This window comes from Tachysurus vachellii, chromosome 6, assembly GCF_030014155.1.
Source record: "Tachysurus vachellii isolate PV-2020 chromosome 6, HZAU_Pvac_v1, whole genome shotgun sequence".
Taxonomy (NCBI): Eukaryota; Metazoa; Chordata; class Actinopteri; order Siluriformes; family Bagridae; genus Tachysurus; species Tachysurus vachellii.
Window position 1 is genome coordinate 12,296,180 of NC_083465.1, and position 16,658 is coordinate 12,312,837.

The window sequence follows — 16,658 nt, forward strand, 5'->3', positions numbered from 1 at the left end:
GATGGATGGATGGATGGATGGATGGTATTTAAAAAAACAGCTGTATCATGTGCAAATCAATTTATAATGAAAAGTCTTTAATATATATATATATATATATATATATATATATATATATATATATATATATATATATATATATATATATATAACTAGTTTAAAAAGATTTGATTACTTAATTACTTGATTATAATTTAGTAAAGGACAGAAAGACATGTTTATGATTTGTGCATCATGATTCAGATGTTGGTATTTGCCCAGCAGATGGTGCAGTAGATCTGAAAACCTAATAACACTTGCCAACATCACTTGCCAAACAATTCTGCATGCAGGATCCCTGGTGAGTCTACACACATGGCTTGAGTGGGTGTTGGGTGTTGCACTAGTGAGTCACCCGAGATATATTTGCACTTTGGACACCTGTAGTCGGACCTTGATGTGTTTAAATACGTTTTTTTTTTTAATTAATTTGCAGTTTAAAGACTCAGGCTATTAGCTGCATTGGATATAAAAATTTTACAAAGCCCTGTTAAAATGCCAGGTTTCTGTGTTGTGAAAAAACACGAGACCAATATAAATAATTTCAGAACTTTTTCCACCTTTAATGTTACTGTTGGGGAGGAGTAAAAATTAGGTTTGGGGAGGAGTAAAAATAGAAAAATAAAATAATGAGGTTCCATAAATATGCACACCATTAATACTTTTTTGAAGCACTATTTGATTTTATTACAGCACTCATTATTTTTAGGTATGAGTCTATCATCATGGCGCATTTTGACTTGGCAATTTTCTAAAATGTAAATGTAAGTTCATCTGCAGCTTTCTAGCAGAAGCCTGAAGGTTTTGTGCCAACACTGACTGGTATTTGGAACTGTTCATAAATCCCTCCACCTTGACTAAAGCCCCAGTTCAAACTGAAGAAAAACAGTTCCAAAGCATGATGCTGCCATCACCATGCTTCACTGTTGGTATGGTGTTCTTTTGGTGATGTGCAGTGTTGTATTGTACCATTTGGAATTATGTCCACAAAGTTCAACCTTGGTTTCATCAGACTATAACACATTTTCCCACGTGTTTTTGGGAGATTCAAATGTGTTTTTGCAAAATTTAGCCGGGCTTGGATGCTTATCTTCATAAGAAAAGGCTTCTGTCCTGCCACCCTTCCTCACAAGAGTTGTCATATGTACTACACAGCCAGTATTTGCCAGAAATTCCTGCAGCTCCTTTAATGTAAGCCTCCTGCCAGCCTCCCTGACCAGTTTTCTTCTCGTCTTTCCATCAATTTTGCAGGGACATCCAGTTCTTGGTAATGCCACTGTTGTACCATATTTTTGAAAATGAGGATGACTGTGTTCTGTGTAATATGTAATGCCTTGGAAATTATTTTGTACCCTTTTCCTGACTGAGACCTTTTTACAATGAGTTCCCTTTGATGCTTTTCAAGCTCTCTGTGGACCATGGCTTTTGCTGTAAGATGTGACTAAAATGTCAGGAAAAGCCTGCTAGAACAGCCTTGGGGTTAATCAGAGGCACTTTAAATGATGGCAGGTGTGTACTACCTCCTATTTAACATGAGTTTGAATGTTATTGCTTTATTCTGAACACAGCCACACCCCCAGTTATAAGAGTTGTGCACACTAATGCAACCACATTATTAATTCCATCCCATAAACAAAGATTTTAGTTCATTTTTCAATAGAGTTGTACATGTAATAGGTTATATTAGGTGGAAAGGTGGAAAAGTTCTGAAATTATTTACCTTGGTCTCATTTTTACATCACAGGAACTTGGCATTTTAACAGGGGAGGGTTGACTTTTTTTGTAGTTAAACCACATTTACATGATTAGGGTACACTCACATACACATTTATAGTACCCTAACACTGATATCCATATTTGTGAAATGTAAACATGTGGAATGTGGGGATTAAGAGTGCAAACCAGTTCATACTGGAAAAACATCATCCTTTTAGCTCAGTTTGCCTCAGCCGGCAGTGGTTGTGTATAAAATTATTAAAATAGCTTTGAGATTCCCAATAGAAATGCTAGAGTGAACCATGACCAAGAACTATTCTAAAGGAATGCTCAGGACAGGGGTTTATTGGCCTAAATTCAGATTTTAACCTTGGAAAAAGTACATTCATGTTTAGTGTTAAAATTTTTGTCTTGCCCGAAAGTACTGGAACAGCAAGAACAATTGTTTTTCATTACACTAAAGAAATTTGAGATCAAAAGGTAAATTATATCAAAATTCAGCTTTCATTTTCAGATGACCAAACCAACCAAATTTTAAGGGATCAAAAATCTTAGAACATTTGACTTACAGGTGTTTCTTATTGCTTGTTGATCCAAAACAAGTTGGATCACTGGTTAAGCATAGTGGCGGTAACATCATGGCTTGGGCTTGCATGGCTTCTTCTATAACAAGCTACATTTATCTTTATTGATTTATTTATTCATGTAACTCATTAAAGCAGCCTGCCAGTTGTCATTGTTTAACAAAAACACAAGAAAAGTGGTTCCAAAACCTTCAGAGGAGACTGTATACCTGTTTTACTAATTTCACATTAATATTGCAAGTGGGGTCAATTAAAATTGTCAATACACTTTCACTCGCTTTAGTAACTGCTTTATCCTAATCAGAGTTGCAGTGGATCAGAAGTCTATCCCATGAACACTGGACATCAGACAGGAACACACTGGTCCATTGTTGAACACCATGCATACACGCATACATACACACCAATGGGCAATTAATCGTAGACAATCAAGTTAACTTTGTGTTTTTAAAAAAGGGAAAAGATTGGAGAAACCTGGAGGAACCGACACAGGAACTGGTAGAACCTGTACAGAAACTCTTCTCAGACAGTAAACTGAGCTCAGGACCAGATCTGTAGCTTTGATGCATCACTTTGTGCCAAAAATCACCAATACAATTGTCATAAAATAATGATTGAGACCAAATTATTTATTAACAATAACATATCTCCTCACACGTGGTACATGAAGCAAGTACCCGAAAGTAAAAGAGACTTATTTGAACTTTTACTAATAGTAAAAGTTCAAAAGGTGGGGGTAATTTAAAAGGTATAATTATCCTCTAAAATGTCACTAATGTGCAGAGATGGGGGACTCGAGTAATATGACTTGACTCGAGTCGGACTTAAGTCGCAAGTTTGAGACTTGAGACTTGCTTGACAAATATTAAAAAAAGACTCGACTTGACTTTGACTTGACATTCATGACTTGAGTCTTGACTCGGACTTGAGTTAAATGACTCGAAATAACTTGTTTTTTGTTTTTGTTTTATCTTTTTTTGTCTATTTTGTTCTTAAATCTGTTTTTAAACGCACGCAAGAGCGTAATCTAACCACGTGACGCAGCAGGCAAGCAGAGGGAGCGCGCGCATTAACTAATAAACCTTAACAGTCGTGACGAAACATGGAAGGCGCTACACCAAAAATAATTAAGTTATTATAATACCGGGAGTTTGTGCAAGATGAGAAGAGAAGAACAGCAGTATGCGACCACATCGCTCACATTTGAATGACAAAGTTCTATCAAAATTTTTTGCAAGCGCCATGTAGTGTAAATGGTTGGTCACTGTTTATGTGGAAATGTCAGCTGTTTTGCAATAGCACTTATAATTGGTCTTCAGTGTTAGGCTTTGAGTGAAAAGCGTATGGATCGTTTATGGGGATGCACATATATATAAAAAACATAAATATAAATATAAAAAACCTCAGAGTTGCAAGCAGAGCCATATTCTTGTCTAGCACGCACACGCACGCACACACACACACGCACACATTCAATTTAAAGGGATAGTTCACCCAAAAATAAAAAAAATCTTTTATAATTTTCTCACCCTCATGTTACAAACCTGTATAAATTTCTTTGTTCTGATGAACACGGAGGAAGATATTTTAAGGAATATTTATAACTAAACCATTCATGAGCCCCATTCACTTCCATAGTATTCTTTTTTCCCACTATGGAAGTGAATGGGGCTCGTGAATGGTTTGGTTATAAACAGTCCTCAAAATAACAGTCCTGTTCATCAAAACAAAGAAATTTATACAGGTTTGTAACATCATGAGGGCGAGATCAAGATAACAGAATTTTCATTTTTAGGTGAACTATCCCTTTAATTAATAAATTACACTAACTCCAATCTCTCTCTCTCTCTCTCTCTCTCTCTCTCTCTCTCTCTCTCTCTCATAGTTAATTCACTTCAAGGTTTGTGGGATTCAATAATTTACGTTTTTTGATTGACGTGATTGATTGTTGTTGTTATTCTGTTGTTCAAAAGGAAGGATCTAATGTAAGGATGTGTTCATGTCCCATTAAAGGTGAATGCCTGTTCAAAAAATGCCATTTGGTTGCATAGAAACCATTGCACTTTTTTATATATACTTTTCCATGGTCTTCTGCCATGTTTGAGGCATATTGAAACTTTGCATGCTTTTATGTTGGCCTTATTTCAGTTACATTTACATCTTATTCTTTGTAGTTTTGATTTTTAGTCATTTTTACATTTTTATTGTATTTACAACTCACCTGCATGTGGACACCTCTTAAAAATAAATGCTTACTGTATAATCATTTTTGTTGCAAATAAAACTCTCATAGTCCATAAATACTGTAGATTTAACTTTGTTTAATATATACATTTAGTTAAATCATCAAACATATGTATGACTTGCCAGTGACTTGCTTGACTCAAGCTACGACTTGACTTGACTTGCTTGACATAAAGCAGTGACTTGACTTGACTTGACTTGACTCTCACAAAAAATGACTCGACTGCTTGAGACTTGAAGGTTAAGACTCGAGACTTACTTGTGACTTGCACATGTGTGACTCACTCCCACCTCTGCTAATGTGTTTAAAGTTAATAAATAATCAGACAGAGGTCTGGAGAATCTCCAACCAGTAAGACACACAATGACCACAAAACACACTCCATTTAAAATTGCATCAATACATTCCTTCCAGGACGTTGTGTGTTTGTATGGGACATCTCCATGGATGCAGGCCTTTGATGTAGATTTTCGGAGGAAGACTCAGTAAAACAGCACAATTCTAATATCGTTGATTCTGAACACACGATAAAATGGCCAAAATAAACCCATTAGTATTTATATATAATCTGTATAATGGATGTATCTGTGTTAATTTAAGAGAAAGTAAAAGGACTAGAATAGAAGAAATTATTAAATAATTGTATTTTCAATATAATATTGATTAGAAAAGGTTTAGTTTTTGACAGCAAAAAATTAACAAATGTAGGTTGTCAGAAATTGTAATAATTAATTATTTCGACCATATAAATTACAGAGCCACTTGCAGAGCCACATTTTCAATGTGAAAACTAAAATGGATTAAACTCAAAATATTGTATGAAATGTTGTTGTTTTTTTTTTTTGCTATTTTCTGAAGGGAAATTTCAAGGTAAATCTATAGTAATAGATCACTGCAGTCTTCGATGCCACATATTCTCCATTCTCTCTCTTTCCTTTCTCTCGGGTGCCTGTAAACTTACAGGAAGTGTAAACACTGATGAAGTGTCAAAGTCCAACCCACCACTTCTCACCGCCATTAAAGGGTGTCTCCATGCATAACTATCTCAAATACCCCTTATAGTACCTCTAAAACACCCCCATAAAGCCCCCCTCTGCTTTTGGACCACCTGCATAGTGGCACTTGAGGAATAGGGCCATACATTAATATTGCTTGATGGGTTTTATGAGATTTCACCAAACATCACACTTAGTGTGCATTGTGTCACTTTCTCACACTGTCCCAGCACACTGTAATACTTTCAGTGAACGTGTCAGGCACTGTTGTAACACAAAGCTGAGAATGTTGTGTATTTGTGGTGGGTGCAATAAATTCATTACATATATTATTCTGCATATTTTAGAATGCAGATATCACTGGACAATTTGTTCTGACTGGATAATTAATTCTTAGAATATTATAATTAATAATAGTGCATGTTAATACAATTAGAATCTCATTTTTTTATTTTTAATTTCAGGATGATTAAGCACACCTGCTATTTTTATTCTGATACTTAGCATATTATATTCATTACTTACCTAAAGTAGGAAAAGAATGAGGCCTATTAAGTGCCATAGTATGAAGGTCACAGAACAATTGGCCTATGTGGTAATGAAGCATTAGTCACACCTACAGAATAAGTGTGAGAATGGAGCAAGGATTTAGAGCCGGCAGTCTTCAGGATACATGAATGATGCTTAGTGCTGCAGGATAAACTCTGACTAGGATTCCACAGTTAGTTCATCAAGAAGGACAAGGAGTGGTCTAGCAGTGCCAGACAGCCAGAATACACACTTGGTTCTTTTATACATGATTTTCAATGTTCAGTTTCACCCTAATTAGCAAAAATATGCATTTTTGTATCTCATCCATCAGTCCATCAGTCTCCAACCTCAAATCAAATGCTTTTGTAATCTTGTGTGTGAGATCAATGAGTCAGTTTGCAGATATTCTCATTTAGCCCCAATGCAAACAAAACTTAACAACTCACGCACTATTTCTGTTTTAGATACATAACAATTTGGACAACATTTTGTGGGTGAAAATTTTTGTCTTGAACATTAGAATATATCATTATATATAAATATACCTAAATATATGTATAAATACAATTTTGCATTATGCGATATGTCTGAACTATATTTAATGTAAAACATTCTGTACAATTTTATGTATAATTTAAAATGTGAAGCTAATTACAGTGAATTATAAGGGAATTTTAAAAAATAATTTAGTTCCAGTTGCATTATAATTTAGTTACTTTTTTCATTGCTGCTTCCTAAAATTGTTCTGCAAATAAAATTATTTATTATTATTCTCAAAAGTGAATTCATTGATGATAACTTGTATTATTTCATATTTGCAATATTTTTAATATCAAGGCAAGTGCCACTTAGTTATTTTGCATAAGAACAGCTACATAAATAGATATAAAACACACAATGCATTTTACAGTAGCTATGTTTCAAGTTTAAGCAGTAAGAGCATCTTATGCAACAAAACAGTAAAAGTCCCTATCATGTGAGTAAATAAAATTGAAATTTGATCTTTTAACTGAAATCTGAAAACTTTCAAAAATTTCTCTCATACATCTGATTCATACTCCAAATATCTCTTTAAAAACCTTCAACCCACGTAGCTTTCTTTTCTAGGCTGAGATCAGGTGTGTATTGGAGCCAGACGTGGTTTACCAGGTCATCTGCCCAAACCACTCTCAACAGTAAGGGCAAAAGAAAAGAGCCAATGACTCATTATTGTTTCGTCCCAATGACCCTGACTGTGTGTGCAAGAGCAAAAAGAATGGGCCTCTGCAATGAGATGGCCCATTCATGTTTACTGTGGATGCTTAGTGCACACATTAATTGAGCTGAGAAAAGATGGTTTGATGTCTGTTAAATAGGTTTAGGTGAGAATACTGGTCCATTTTCACCTCAGAAATAATGATGGTGATCAGCATGTTTATGAACTTCATCACTAAGTAAAAAGAATGATTGTAGTATTGACTTTAATAATGCGTGAAGTGAAAAGTTTCGGGTATTGTCTATTTTCATCTCCTTTGAACAGTCAGAACAGAACAATCCTATATAAATTGGAGTGCAAAAATGCAGGTTTACTGTCCTTTCTTGTATATGCATGTGTATTATCCCACACAAACATACAGTATACCTTAGTTTATAAAGAACAGTCTACATATAGACAACTTATAAAATAGATCTTGAATAAAAAGAGATAGGTATTGTTTTAGTGGTAAGTAGTGTATGTGCATTTCAGTGAGTATCACATTTTTTACAAGAAGGATGTTGTAGGAGGGACAGCTACTGTTCGCCAATATGACTATGAAAAGACCTCCAAGACCTCAGTGTATTCTTTGTCTGGCTCCAATACACAAATCCCGACTTAGCCTTCATTTTGTGTGGGCACATCAACTTGACCTAGGCTAATGATACATTTTCAGACATGTCCCAGTGGTTATCAAAAACAGCATTACATTCATGGCTTTCTAATAGTACATTATCTCATTCTCTAATCTACTGATTATATTTGATCTAATCTACAACAGTTTCCCTTATGTAGATTGCATAACATTTGCAGTGTAGGAGTTGGGAGTTATATGAACAAGTAGAAAAGAGAACACAATGTCAAACAGAAAAACCGACTGGAAAACTGAAAAAAAAAATAGGAAAGATTTTTTTGTCATCTATAAAGGCACACAATGTCTACACTGTAGTCTGTGAGAGTGAAAGTGATTGTGTGCCTAGCTGGGGGGTGGGGTGGGGTAATAGGTGAAGTGAGATCTAAACGGTAACATGTAAATACCGCCTCTCTCCGCTTGAATCCTGTCTCCCATAACTGTTCAGAAAACGCGTTAGTAAACAAGGAAGCCTTGACAGGGCAGTGAACCAGCGGCACTGCAGCGGCGCACACAGATGTGCTGTCGGCTGCTGTTTGCCTGCTTCATTAATCGCTTTGGTGTCAGGCGCTGCGCTGTAATTAGAAAACGCTCAGGTCAAAGGCAGAGTCGTGTTTGAGTGCGTTTTAGCGAGTCCGTTCGAGCGCTCTCAGCTCACGCCAATGAGGCCAAAGAGTTTGCAGAGCTGGCTATAATCCTCTGTTAAAAGAGGCACTGTTTGTACTAACGCGGTGTAAGAAAGCGAATCACTTCCTTTAGTAAAACCGGGGCTTTTCATCTGCATCGTTTCATCTCCAAATTGACAATCAGCAATGAGAAAGTGCATCATGCTACACAACACTGATTTCTATTAAACACCCCGAAATACACACAGGACAACATTTAATATCAGTTAGGTTTTTATTCGGTAGATTCCATATAACTCTACTTTATCATGTCGCTCCTCCACGTTTCTCCTCATTATTAAGTAAGATATTAAGATCCCTGATTATGACCCTCATCAGATCACAACAGTAGAAGCATCAGTGCGGCCGCCGTAGGGAAAGTGACCCCAGGACAAAATTCCCGAAAGTAGCTACTGCAAAACTGCAAAAACCGACACCTCGTGTAAAAGTGTCTTCATCGGCCATGATCTCGAGGGAGGAGATCTGCTTAGTGTGCTTACACGAACGAACACCTAACGATGGCCCAGAACAGACCTGCGACTTTCATTTGACACCTTGAAACTGAAACTGAGTTAATGCACTGTCACTGACATTTTCAGGTGTCTGAGGTCATGGCATGCATTTTGAACCATCCAAACACAACATCTGCTTGAAAATCGTTTGTGTCAGTTGGATCAAGGTCGCTATGTTGAGATACAGGATTTCAGATGGAACTGAAATGTGATTAGAAGGTTCTGGTGTGTGTTTTTTTTCCCTTGTTGACCTCTGAATGTGAGGGTATTTGTTCCGCTGTGTGGCGCATTTGGCGGCGCGCTTTGATTCCCGAGAGCCGAAATAAGATGATTTGGGAACATCAATGGCTTCTCTCAGCTGCACTGGGCGCTTCTGGCTCGCACAGCCATGCAGGAATTTGTACTAAATCTAGACCCCCCGCTCCTCATCCCCCGACCCCTTTTCTGTGTTCCCGGGTTACCTCCGGAGGCATATAGTGGAAAGAGCCATTAGGATATTTGACAATCTCAGCTTGTTACAACTCCATCAGTTAATTGGATCCCTTGTAGCTCGGCTCGTTTGACTCATCTGCTACTTTGAAAGACAAAAGCGCGAAAGGGGGTCGTTGACACCTCGCACTACTGGGCGTGTATAAAAGAGCTGTGGCTTCTCCTAGTAATCATTCCACTTCTCTCCAAAGCCGGAGTAACAGAGAGCCACGGATAACTTGCTGCTTTCTTTTCTTAACTTTCACTTTTTCCTGCAAAAAAAAAAAAAAAAAAGCTCAAGAGGAAACCATGCAGATCCCTACACGGCCTCACGGACCCTACGGATTTTCAGTGCGTCCACAGGTTCATCTCCACCCAGACTGTGCCAACAGCGCGTGTCTGTCCACAGCTGCAAAACCCAGCTCAGGAAAATCATTCACCATTGACGCTCTGCTCGCCAAGCCGGACAACACCGAAACCACAAAGACAAGCCCATTTCAGGGCTCACTGAATCCTACGCCATCACCGCCAGGTCTCTTTCTATATGCCGGACAGATGTGTCCACCACTTCCTCACTACCTGCACAGCCCAGCAATGATGCACACACAATCCAGCTATCCAGTCTACTGCTGTCCGCCCTTCGGGTACCAGACAACATGCCCGGGGACTGTTTATTCACAAGGTAAGCATGGTGTTCTATAATAATCTACTGCCTTTGCTCAACTAAGTTTATTGTGTCACACAACTAAATGTTCTGTCATTCTGCAGGTGCCACACTGTCTAAAGCAGGAGTTCACGCGCACTACAAGCACAAAGGGGGGAAATCAAAGCGGATGCGCACGAGCTTCACCAACGAGCAGCTGTCTCGCTTGGAAAAGGAGTTTGCGCGCCAGCAGTACATGGTGGGATCAGAGCGCTTCCTGCTTGCATCTGCACTCCAGCTCACCGAGGCGCAGGTAAACAGTTCAAAACCCGCGGTGTCTTTAACTCATAACACAAATAAACCCTGCAGAGACGTCAATATACTAAAAAAAATCCTTTTTCAGGTTAAAGTTTGGTTCCAGAACAGGCGCATCAAGTGGAGAAAGCAGAGTCTTGAGCAACAGCAGGCCAAACTTGCCAAACTAGGTCTCGCGGTTCCGCCGAAAAGCCCCGGATCTCAAGGCCGTGAGGACGAGGGAGACGAGGACGAGCACGATTTCACAGAGGACTCTGATGTTGATATCGACGACTCCCTGCACGCCTGACAAGCGTTATTGTGACTCTACAACACTGCTTTTTGTACATATGTGGAATGCTACATATTTTTGTAGTACTACTTTTTGTATAAAAAAAGAAAAAAAAAATCCAATATATTTAAGTAATAGATAGCTATATATTTAAAACCGTTCTGTATTATTGCTCTTATTGGAGTACAATTTCTTCCTTTGTGCACGTTTTTATTATTGAAATAAAGGAATATATATTTTTCAAATGAACAATTTCGTCATGGGTCAGGGGCTTTGTGAAGGCAAAGCCATATTTGCATAACCTGATAAACAAATACAATTTCAGAAAGGGCAAATCACATCTCAAAATCACAAAATATTTCATTTGATCAAAGTGTTTAAATATACAAGTATATGTAATATGTAATTTTTATATTATATATAATATAATATGAACGCTTAGTGCATTTACAGAAATAAAATGATTATTATTTACTTCATAGATATATCTATATATAATTTTATACAGCAGGTATTTTGGAGGATAACAGGTTTGACAAAAATGATACATTTTCATATGAAATCAAATTAGTTTTGACTATCCAAAAATATAGTTTAGGAAAAGTGATCAGTGATCAAATTGGTATAGCTAGGAGATGCAAAAGATTAGTAACTTTTATTGGAAATGTTTATTTTAATCATGTTCTCACCTAACAAATTTTCACTTATGTTAAAAAAACAGTCAAAAAATTCACATAAGTTGCCAATCTCATTATGATTATTTATAATAAAAGCAATAATTAAGGCCAGAAACATTTTTGTGTAAGGCCACTGTCTTTTTCAGCCATTTAGAAAACTGAATACATTTTCAGGAGGTGACTGATAGTATTCTGTTCACAAACTCAAGAACACACTTGAAACAAACTCATATTTTTTCTACATAATGGTCTCTGGCTCAATATACATCTGCTCTACAAGGAAAGCTTTAGAACAGAATGCTGAATGAATACTGATGTATGTGGACAGTAATGCAGGCTGAACCATGTTAGGTTTCTATCGTTTGTATACTAAGTCATGGGTAACTGAGTTGTCAAAGACAGCCAGAGGTAGTGCTAATCTAAATTACAGCTGTGGGATTCAAAGAAAAACTGGCACCTCTTTGGCACCAAGCAGATTGATTAATTTTATAGTGAAATAACGTGTGTCTCCACTTCAGAGACAGAGCCTTTTAGGCATGGTGCTGTCCTCCTCTTGTGTTTTCTCTGTAGCACACTGAAGCACGCTAAAGCCCGTTAGCATGGTGGATTTGTGCAGCCATAGGCCTGACGATAGTGATTAGTTTGGCTTAGTAATCCTTCACTGAGAACACAGCCATTATTAGTTAACACACTTGTCACAATGTTTCTTTTCTGCTCTCTTAATCCAGTTAATCCTTGAAGGCAAGACTGCAGATATGCTAAACCATCAGAATAATGGTGAATTACAGGTAGAGAACAATAAATTAAACAAATCTGAGAATACTTTAAACAAATTGATAAGCAATCAAGCAATCAGCAATTTTCCTTTTGGTGAACTGGGGGTAAAAGGGTTAGTTAAAGGGTTCTTCAAAGTGTCAAAAAGGGCTCTACTTAGTTCTTTGCTAATAGGGATACAGTCTATTGTGGATTCCAACCAGGCATGCAACCAAAGATCCCTTACACATTCTTATCCTCTCATCCTTACACATTTGACCTTTTTTTGTGAGAGTGTACAGTTCAGAGGAAATCAAGAGACAGAAGTCCAGCCTTTATTTGTATCTATCCAAATTTTTACACTAAATTTACTAAAATCACAAAATAATGCATTTTGATTCACCATAAAACGCTAGTTTTCAAAGTATGGCTCTATGTACCAGGGGAGTCTATAAATGTACCAGGGCAGCCTTATAATGCCATTTTAATACATTATTGGGTTCTTATATAGTAGAACAAACACATGAATGTGGTATAAGCCAAACCTCCAAAAAGCCTACGAAATATCACTTGGGAAACTTTAGGACTAAACATGTTCCAATAAATAGACACAATATTAAAGTACACATTTAAATGAAACTTCTAATATTTAAATAGGTGGATTATGTTCATAAAATAAATCTGTGCTCAGAGGGTTTTTGAATTGATTTAGATAACAGGATCCCTAAATATGAAATGATGGGATCAATGTATGAAAAATGTATTTAGGCTTATATAAGGATATTATTTGTCTGTTGTTTGTATGTAAAATGAACATTAATAAGTATGGAACAGATCAATTTAACATGCATTATACAATGAAACACAGTGAACTGGTTTTGTAGATTTTATTGCATAACCCTGTGTCTAAGAATCACAAAAAAAAAAATCGTCGATCACAAAAAAAAAAAAAATACAGTCCAGGATGCAATATCTGTACATGGAAATGCAGCTAATTGGCGTTACAAGAACACAAATTTGTGTTTCCCTGGAACTTAGGGGGGCACTGCCAGGAAAAGCCTCCAGTTTTTTATTAAATCTCCCTTTTCAGCAGGTACGTGTAACAGCTCTGTAAAGCATCGATAGATAAAAGAGTATATGAGGGGCATGTGGTGTTAAACCTACTATAAAAGGAATTAAGACATATTAATTAGACATTAATATGCTCCTGATATTCTACTGCATGTTCATTGTGTCCATTTACATCTCTCTCTCTTGGGGTGTTGTGTGTGTGCGAGACTATGTATAAACAAAGCATCTCTGATGTGATCTAGTAATCCACAGCAGACTGAGAGATTTTAGGAAGGGGGGCTTGAGAAAAGCCACAGGAACAACAAGAAAGGGGAGTGGAGCTCACCAGTCCAATTAGTCGTTGTTCCTCTCTATTCCCCCCAATGTGCTTCAGTCTGCACCCCCTACAGTCAGCATTAGCACTATGGCTCATCACTTCATCACTGCATGATATTTTAATGTGACAAATTCTCAGATAAAACTGATCTTGGCTTTCTCTGCCACTCTGGAAAACAGATGGAGTGCAAAGATTTACCAGTGTCTCTTGCTTGCTTGCACTTGCCTGCGCACTCACTCTCTCTCTCTCTCTCTCTCTCTCTCTCTCTCTCTCTCTCTCTCTCACTCTCTCTCTCTTTCTCACACACACACACACACACACACACACACACACACACACAGACACAGAACTGTCTTTCGGGTGACTTTCAATTGACACAATTACAGTTAACCAAAGATACCCCAAAATGTAACACTAACTTTAACCTTAGTAACCAAAAGGAAATGTTTGGCTTGGACAGTGTTGTTCTTATTTTACTGTACTTAATGACTTTTAAGGAACTGCTAGCAAAACACATACTATAGACCACTTTATTCAAAATCATGCCTTATGAAATGGTGAAAACATATATGGTCTTTTAAAAAGCATGAGATATTTTTATTTATTATTTGTTTTGCCTTTTTAAACGTTTAAAACCGACGTAGGTGAGTGGAAACGTTTGCTGTTTGCATTTTATTTGTAGAGCACTGCCCTGCCACTCAATCTGACGGTCATTAGCATTCATTACTAACGTTTGAAGTAGACGAGGGCCATTGTGTCTTTGTGAAGGGTTTCATATGGGACACACAATGACTTCTAACGCGCACTGAGGAGCCTGAAAAGAGCACAAGGAGAGGCCCGGTCTAAACGAGCACTTTATGCTAATGCCACATCCCGTCTAACTTTTCAATAAAGCCTTTTTTACTCAGGAAATTGAGTCGTTCAAGGGTGAGCGCGAGAAAGAGAAAGATGAGGAGGGGAAGAGAGAGAGAGAGCGAGAGAGAGAGTCGGGGGATTCGAATCGAGCTTAAAAAGAGAAAGACCAATAAGAATATGACATAAGTAACATAAGTAATAGTTGATAGTGTATCCACTGCACAATATATATCTATTTGTGTGTGTGTGTGTGTGTGTGTGTGTGTGTGTGTGTGTGTGTGTGTGTGTGTGTGTGTGTGTGTCCTCCCCTCTCGCAGGTGGAAAACTGCTTCATTTGACATACAGATGTCAGTAGTAGAGCTGTTTGGTGACTTTTTCCCAGCTCGTTCAGGCCGAGTGAAAATCAGCAGCTAGCTAAAGAGAACAGATTAGCTGAGCACACAAAGTTGACGTGAAACAATGCTGTCAATTAGTTTGTTAATGAATCGAGGTGCGATTGCGTCACCGGACACCTTTTTTTAAACAGGTTAAACAGACCTACCGCATACTCTCGCTTTCTGTCTCTTCTCTGTTTGCTGTCAACAACAGCCTCGATTTATTGCTGTGATGAATAATAAGTCCATACAACGAGGTATCAAGCTGTCTCCTTTCAGCTTCCGTGTAAATGGTGCCTGTCAGGCACCGAGCTGTTTTATTGTTTCATGGTGTTCCCGGTAAACTGTAAACAGAAATAGCTATTAGCACTGTAGCCTAGTGTAAATCCCGTAAAATTTCCTGTTAAGGGCTAAATAATTAGCCTGATGCTATCTCCGTTTGGCTGAATTAATTCTAGGCTGACCAAAAATCCTAGTCTACAGGAAGTAGACTAAGAATAACGGTCAAATGTAGAGCCCTCAGTGGTTTCTCTGTGGAGCCTATAGGAACCCAAGAAGAAAGGTGGGTGAGGATGGGTGGATGGGTTTCCTCCATGGTCTTCAGTTTCCTCTAAAACCCAAATTATAAATATTAGGTTTATTGTCTACAAGCGTGTGTGTCTGTGAGATGGTATGCAATTCACTGCTGTCCTGTTTAGGGGATTCCATTTATGACATTTGGCAGACAACCATATCCAGAACAGCTTACAGTTCTTTGAAATCTATTAGTAAATACATTCTGATACTAGTTCACTAAACCATAAATTAATTCCAACAGTCCAAAAATTCTGTTGGGTTATATAATAAGAAAATCACACACACACACACACACACACACACACACCTTTTTTTTAATTAAAGTGCTAATTTAAGTACCTAACTTAAGAAGGATGAATTATTCTTGCTGTCAGTCAGCTTATGTCCTGCACTAACATTTCCATTCACCAGAAAAACAAATTGCTCTAATGCATCAATTATTGAATGTGCTTTCAATCATAATTGATGTCCCTATTTACTGATGTCTTTCGCACATATGTAAATACAGATGTCACTATAGTTACTTTTCTTATTGAAGAACTAATCAACTATTTCAACTGCTCAGCATTTTTATTTCTGCCACAGAGCATGGCAAGATGTTAAATGCTCTCATGCAGTACAGCTCTCTGGAAGCATCTCATTATGTTTCTGCACTCATTTCTGTTCAAGTTTTCCTTCTATCCAAGATACATACACTGCTGGTTAGAGATTTTACTGTTAAAACTTGAAAAGCTAACCAAACAATAAGATATATGTGACAGAACGAAATGCTCACAATTACATGTCTAGTGAATTAAGAAGTATTTATTTTATTGCAACAATATGCATGTAATCATTGCTGTAAATAGTTAAACACTTTTAAAACACCACATGTGTTTCACAGCCAATACCACCATTGTCTTTAATCTTTTATCATAAAGGGCTTACCAAGTGTGCCCACCTTAAAGTGCTTACTTTCTTATTCTTATACCACAATTATTTTATCTTAAGGGCTCAGCATGCAATAAAAGCAAATGTAAGTTTTAAAACTAAGTTAATTATTTATTTATTTTTAATTAGTAGTGGCAAAGTGTCAAAAAGTGTCACATTTGTTCACAAAGAAATATTACACTACATGTATGAAATGTATAATAATAATTATTATAATAAATATTATAATAATAATTATACTTCAAAAGTGTGACCTG

General features: G+C 37.2%; 1 protein-coding gene across 1 annotated transcript; it reads left to right on the top strand.

The window, feature by feature from the left end:
* Positions 1–9,929: 9,929 nt before the first annotated feature.
* Positions 9,930–10,867, top strand: noto (notochord homeobox). Its single transcript, XM_060871360.1, has 3 exons — positions 9,930–10,302; positions 10,389–10,576; positions 10,667–10,867. The coding sequence occupies exons 1-3, from the start codon at positions 9,930–9,932 to the stop codon at positions 10,865–10,867; spliced, it is 762 nt and encodes a 253-aa protein (XP_060727343.1).
* Positions 10,868–16,658: the final 5,791 nt, after the last annotated feature.